The sequence below is a fragment of the Stegastes partitus genome, unplaced genomic scaffold (assembly GCF_000690725.1).
Source record: "Stegastes partitus isolate 25-593 unplaced genomic scaffold, Stegastes_partitus-1.0.2 Scaffold391, whole genome shotgun sequence".
Classification (NCBI taxonomy): domain Eukaryota; kingdom Metazoa; phylum Chordata; class Actinopteri; family Pomacentridae; genus Stegastes; species Stegastes partitus.
Window position 1 is genome coordinate 260585 of NW_007578122.1, and position 7203 is coordinate 267787.

At 45.2% G+C, this 7203-nt stretch overlaps 1 protein-coding gene across 1 annotated transcript in view; it reads left to right on the forward strand.

Moving 5' to 3' along the window:
- The window catches only part of LOC103359729 (transmembrane protein 132C), a 110672-nt gene that overhangs the window by 35038 nt on the left and 68431 nt on the right, over positions 1-7203 (forward strand). The window contains exon 3 of the mRNA XM_008285228.1: positions 6064-6207. Within this exon, the coding sequence (XP_008283450.1) occupies positions 6064-6207 (144 nt within the window). The remainder of the gene's footprint in view (positions 1-6063; positions 6208-7203) is intronic.

Sequence of the window (7203 nt, forward strand, 5' to 3'; positions counted from 1 at the left end):
CTGAATGTATCCGTGATGCTTCAACCCTTCAGAGGCTGGAACTTGCAGGGAACCAGAATCCTTGTCGAGTATTTTTATGTGTTATTGCTGCATACTTTGCTAACTGTCACTCTCGGGTCGCAAATAAGTGAGATAACTACTCAGGTTCTTGCCTATTATCTGCAGCCATTTGCAACAGCGTTCTTTGTTAGCAATCATCGATTATACAATTCCATTTATGTTGCACTGAGGTGTAAATGGTATGATATTTCTTTACCGCGCTCCCGACAACAGCAGGAAAATGACAAACACTATGCAATACAGTATAGTGGGCCGCACATTGAATAGGAAACGGGCAGAAAAGATTACGAGCAGAACTCGCGGCTGATTGAGCGTTCAGCTGGAATTACCTGCATGAGGAAATGTTGTTTTTTTTTTCTTTTTTCTTAGCAGTTTAAGGCTCAATAGATGGAAATATTAGCTTGCCTGTTTACTCCTCACCTTAATCCAGACCGAAGAAAGTCTGGTAAACAGCGGGCTGCATTGCCATGAAATGTGGTCCAGGTATCTGCAGCGCCCAGACGACGGCTCCTAATGACTTTCTATTGCGGCGCCATTAAGTTCAAACGTTTTGAGTGAAGTGCTTCGACAACTGTAGGATGGATTCCCCACGAAACCTGTCTCAGATATTCATGCCCTCCCGGCGGCGGATGGCAAATCCCTTAATTTTCCATCTAGCGTCGGGGTCGGCGTGCACAACAGCCGATCTCATGCGTCAGTCGGAACTGTTTGCATTCCGTCCAACGTCCCGCTGCGTGGACGCATTAATATTAATGCGCATAGGTGTTCCAATCAGCATCCAGCAGGCATGTCAGACTGCAAAAAGGTGTGTTGACATGTTATTTGGGCAGCGGCCGCTCTCGTGTGTCACTCCCGCGCATCAATCACGCCGACTCGGAAAGCGGTCTTTTCTGACAACCTCATCTCATCTGTAAATACTCATCCCACTGATGCAGGTTTTCATGGAATTAATGAGGCAGCTTCATGTGCTGATGCATGTGAAAGGAGGCCTCCCTTCAAATTGCTTTCCTTTATTGCCTCCCACCCCCCCCTTAAGTTTGTTCTCCCTCACCAGAAATCACATTAGCCAAACCAATCTCATTTACAACATGCCATTTGTTAATTTAGGCTTCTTGCTTGATGGCCACAGCTTGGGTTTGTATGTTAAATAGGGCACGAGTGTGAGAGGAAAAAAGACGGAGAACAATGTAGGTAGGAGGAGGGTAGAAAAATGAGAGATAAGAGCAGGACACATGTGCGTGAACATTATGAAGAAAGAACGATTATTAGATTAATCACCATGACTGCAAATATCAGCGGTTCACGGGGGCTTCGCTGCGCCTCGGCACTAATTAGTCAGTCAACTACTTCATTGATTAACTGATCGTTTACTCCGAGACGCCGAACATAATTAAAAAAAACACAACGGAGACATTTTAAACAGTAAAAATTCATCTCAGCCCTAAAAAAAATCAGATTACTTCTTACAAAGAACAGCAGAAGAACATACAAGCAAATGGAGACGCTTGGAGTAGAAATGTCACTTCAGCAATAAATAAAATAAAACGGCATGGCATTTATCCATCATTATGGGACCTTAAGCATTTAAACCCTTAAGCGTGGAGTTTGAAACGCGATCGATGTGGCTTTGCGGAGCACTGTACGAGGTTAGTTGATTAGCGGCGGACCTTTGTGCGCGCGCCGCATCTCCTCCTGAGTTTGCGGTAATTACTGCGCCGGGGCTGAGGTGACGACTGGGAGGCAGGAGGGCAGACGGCAATCAGGCGTCTCCTCCCTAGTTATTGTCTGCTTCTTCCACACCAGCGGCCTTTATCTTTGCTCGTCAGGAGCGGCGACCAACACAAGGCCAGTTATTACCGCAGCAGAGACCATGATAAGATCAAAGGAGACCGGTTGAACATGGAAGATGTAATGACTGTGCTCTTCTAAGCACCGCTGCACGGGTTGTCATGTCATTATCCCCCCGGTAACGCTCAGATTTCTCTCTTCTTCTTTTTTTTCCTTCATCTTTTACAAGTCTTTCGCAGAATGAGGACAGTCTCCAATTATTTTGATGTGGGGGGGAGAGAGAAAAAAAATTACCCACGCTCATGTTTTACTGAACAGAAATGCTTCTTCTTTCTCCTCACCTTTTTAGCGATGTTGGTGTTTTACTTTGGAGCAGCTTTCTCCCTTCTTTGCTTCCTTTCCTCCTCTCCTCTCCTCTCCTCCCTCTCTCCCCAACACATAAAATATTCTGCTTCATTTGTGCCAGAAATTTGAACAAGAGCAATTTGTCATGTTGGGAAAAAAGAAGTACTGAAAGCTGCTCATGTACTTCATGATAATTTCATGTGACGGAGGAGGCTGAGGAGAGCAACAGCGTGTCAGTGTGCTGCTGCAGGAGGAGGAGGTCATGCTTTTTCAGCACCTGTATCTAATCCCGCAGACTGTGACTGTGAGTGATAGCGGGACAAAAAGGGTGGGACGGAGGCAGAGGTGGCATGGAGGCTGGCAGAGATAGCAGCTCCTTTTTGAACGAACCTCAGGTGCAGGAGGGAAAATTAACAGTAATTGTCTGCAGCGGTGCCTGCAGCCAATTTGCTGCTTTTGATTTTGGGATTTATTTGGTATAAAACCAGACTAGTCATGTAAGGCTGCACTTCTACAGAGTTTAATTTGAACCAGGTAACCCTCCATTATTACAATTCTGCTAACGGGCCACCTGTTGTCCAGAAAAGTTAATTGGTTCTCAGATGTCTGAAATGTTCAGTTTGGACTTCCTCTGTGGGTCCATTCGTTCCTTCAGCTCCTCGTTCTTCTCGATCTACTCAAGCTTCTACTTCCTGATGTTACTGTCAGTGGAGATCTACCACAACTTTTACTTCTTGTCCACCACCACTATGTCTGATTAGGTCTGGTCCCAAAGGATCTTAGCTCTGCTGTTCCCAACCCCTGTCCGAGACGTTGAACCTAAACTGATGCTCCTGTACACTATTTCAGCCGCCAGCTATTCCTCTTGGTAATCCCACCTTGCCTCCTACACCTTGCATTGTGGATCATTTTATGAAAAGATGGTAAACAACACAGATTATACAAACGGAGGAACTGAGGATGGAGGATGCTCCTTAAACAGAAGAACTTAGTATACCAAAAAGAAGACTTCTACCACAAGTCTACCCAATAAAACACTGAAAAATTAAATCCCCGACCCAATGAACCAAAACACCAACGTACAAAATGAGAGCAGCATTCCCATCTAATGTTGGACAAATTGATGTAAAACCCCAAAGACAGTAACGAGCCAAGTCTGCAGCCAGAAAGATGAACGTCTCACAACACATTAAGCCAAAAACACCCAAAGAGAGGCACAAGGGCAAGCTTTCTAGCACACACACACCAGAATGACAACTTGACAATGCATTTAAACAGATAAAATATTGGTTAGTGTGGCTGGATTGGACCTCAGATTGGGTGTTGGTCCAATCAAACGAGCCGGAGGCAGTGGCTCGACGAATAGGTGCAGAATGTGATTGCAGCCACCGATTCATGGACATAAAAAGGTGCATACAAACCTACATTATGAGACATTTAAACACACCAAAGGGTAAAGACAGACACCTACCTGTGTGGACCTCTTCCATTGCTCCAAGGTCCAGTTCTGACACTCACGTACCCGTTGTAGTCTTTTGATAGCATACATTGATTAGCATGGGTGCTACATAGCCCCAAATGCAGCAAATGTCAATGCATTGTGGAGTTCCAGCACATTTCTACCATAGCCAGCATTAACCGAACCGAACCACACAGGCCAGTATTTGCTCCCCATGTGAACCAATAAGCGTTGGGCACCCATGACCCCGTCACCAGTGCACTTGTTGTCCTTCCTATCACAATAAGGCCCTTTTATGAGTAGGTCAGATTCTTAAACTTGCCCATTTTCCTGCTTTCCACACCCCCACTTCAACTACTGATTACCTGCATGCTGCCTGTACTACACCACTCGACATCTGCGATAAGATAATCAATGTCGTTCACTTTCATGTCGCGGCTCATCTATGTAAATACGGCGTCGCCTCAAGTTTCCAGCAGAATATTGCGGCGCTGCGATACGAGGACGCGCAGCATCGGGATGAAGTGAAGGCGTCAGAAATCAAATTGTTATTCAAAGCAAAGAGGGGCCTTTCTCAGCATCAGACTGTGATTAGACTGAAGGCTTCTAAAGGGGGCAGCGCGTGGCACTCTAAAACACTTTGCAGAAACTGGATCAGCTGCATCCAGAGCACATTCAGACAGAGCAAAAGTGAGCACACAATCAGAAGATCAATACATCAAGTCGAGCGAGTTCACCGAGGGACAGGAAAGCAACTTCATCACAGACACAGAATTTGCAGGATAAAGCGGCTTTCGAGGCTATAATCAGCAAAAGCACTGTCAGACAAAAAATAGGATGTGGAGCATCGTCTAAACCGTTTCTCAGGAGGGAACACAAGGTCAGAGGCTTGGGGTGAGCTAAGTCAGCTGATGGCGGGGGGAAAATAGAAAAAGTTTTATCTTCTGATGAATGTAAGCTTGAGGATTATGGTCGTAACAGGAAGCAGCCAATCAGGAAAGAGAACGATGATACCACAGCATGTCAAACCCACAGACTGAATAAAAGATGGACGTAGCTGCTGTGACGTCACCCGTTGGTTTCTGCACTGAGAAAATGAAGCCAGGGTTTTGCTACTTCCTGGTTGACATCTTGGATTTTTGGAGCTAAAATCGTCAGAGGGGGGCGGAGCCATAGGAGCAGCGATTGGTCAGATGGATTGAGAGGCGGGCCCTCTCTGCCCCGCCCACATTTACCGCCTTCTGCTCGTTTCGTCTGCATCGTCGCTGCCGACTGTCAATCAAGCCAGCCACGCCCCTTGCCCCGCAAAATTATGACGATTTTTTAAAAGTTCAGTATTGATTTATTTTCAGATTGGCCACCTGATCTCTGGATTTGACCATGAAAACTAATAAGAAAAAAATCCTGAGCTTCTTTTCCAATTCCAGTCTATGGGAGCCAGGGCTTTGTGGAGCCAGCAGCTCGCGGACGTAGTGATGTTGCAGGTTTTTGACTTCCGGGTTGGCTTCATTTTTGCTACGTCCATCTTTTATACAGTCTACGGTCAAACCCAACACGGTGGGGGGAATACTGAAGCCTGGGGAGGTTCTGATTTCACCAGAGAGAGGGAACACTTCCTCCTCCAGAGACCTGCTTCACCCTCTGGTTTGTATCCTCGTGCAGAAAGCTTCACACTGCAGCAGGATAACGATGCTTTCCTCCTCCTGAGCTCACACTCCACTGAGCACAGGGCCACTTAAAGACTGAAAAGCCAAACCAGACATTCCTGCAAGACGGTCTCCGGATCGAGTCGACGCATCTTTTCTCATTTATTTAACGTCAATACATCAGCTTCGCTCACGTCTAGTTAATTGAACTTGTCTCGTTTTCATTTTCAGACCACTTTGGAGCTCGGAATCTTGACTTCTCGCATATTTCTGCCTAAAACGACGAGTTGAATGAACGAACAGTCACTAAATTAAGAAACCAAAACCAGCACAAAAGCCCAGGATGCATCATCGTTAGGGAGATAAAGCTCCCCGGAGGCTGTAGTTTGAGAGAAATGACACGGTGGAAAACAGCTGCGTGTCTTTGTTAAATTAACCCGTGCTTGTTTACTTTCATAATAATTAAAAAAACTTCTAACTATGACAAAGGTTCGTGCTGAACTCAGACTTTTAATGTGTTTTCCTGTAACCGAGAGTCAACGTTGAACTGCACAGAAACTTTTTTAGTAAATGTGATTGGAAAGCAAATTTAAATGAACTTTACTGAAATTGTTTTCTGAAGTTCAGTTAATTCAACTCAGCCAGTTTTCCACAAAACATGACGAATTAAGTGCATCATCCGGACATTTCCAAGCTTTACATTTCTAAGGTGAGTGAACTAAAACTTACTTTGTTGTTGACCGCCGTCTGTCTGGTGTGTTTCAGGGTGAAGCTGAAGGACGGCGTGGCCTTTCTGGGAGCCAGAGCCAGCAACCCGGTTGTATGGACGGTGAGCCAGGATGTGAGAAGCGAAGGCCACCGGGTCGTCACCCTGCACTGCCACAGGAAGGAGAACAGCTTCAATCAAAGGTGAGTCCCGCTTCCCCGCTTTAGAACTAATCAGAGCGTGACTGAAATATGAACTTAACACAAAGCAGCAGCTTTATTTCTCAGACAGGTGTCGGTACGGAGTGATTGCAAAAAAAAAAAAAAGAAGTGAGGACGACATGACTCAGCATCTGGACTGTTCATTCTCTGGCGCTGCAGCTTCTCAGCCAGACCGGCGTGTAGTCAATAAAACGTATTGTACAGGGAGCACGGCGTCGGCTTTGCTCGCATTTAAAGGATAACTCTGGTCATTTTCGACATTTTTCTTACTGTCAAGGAATCCCGTTAAAAAAAAAACACCAAAGTCTGACATACCACCGAGCCTCGCAGCGAGTTTTTCAGCCTCCAGTCTGACAGAACCGACACGCTGCTGTTTAATCAGCGTCTCCACGTGCGCTGTTTGTTTTTCCAAATAGAAACTGTCAGATCTCTCTAAATTACTTCTACATGTGTCATCCCATTAAGGACGAGTTATGTGTACTTTACTTCTCTGCAGATTCTTTTAAGACCGGTTTCCCACCTTCTACACATCCATTAATTAGCTTCAAGAGACCTGACACTTGCTGGGGTGATCCGTCACAGCGGGGTTTCTACACACTGTGGTGATGCAAGCAGGAACTTCTTCTTTTTTTTGTTTTTTTTTTTCTCTCCCAAAACTAGCGTTGCAGTCAAAGATAATCCAACATCAAAGCATCTAAAGTTGTTCTACTGATGAGCTGTGATGTCAAAAAGCACATTTCAAAGACAAGAAATAAGCAGACATGGAGGTTTTCAAAAGAATGAAATGAATTCACGGAAACTTGTGTTGACAGTCAGCTCTCAGAACTGGATTCTGAAAAAAGTACGTCTGACTCCAGTGATGCAGCTCTGCTGCGAGAATGGAACAATATGTAATAAAATGGGTGAAACTACAGCATAGCAGGCATTTATTACAAATCTAAGAAACTTCCTTAAAGCCATTTTGTGCATAAAAAGAGC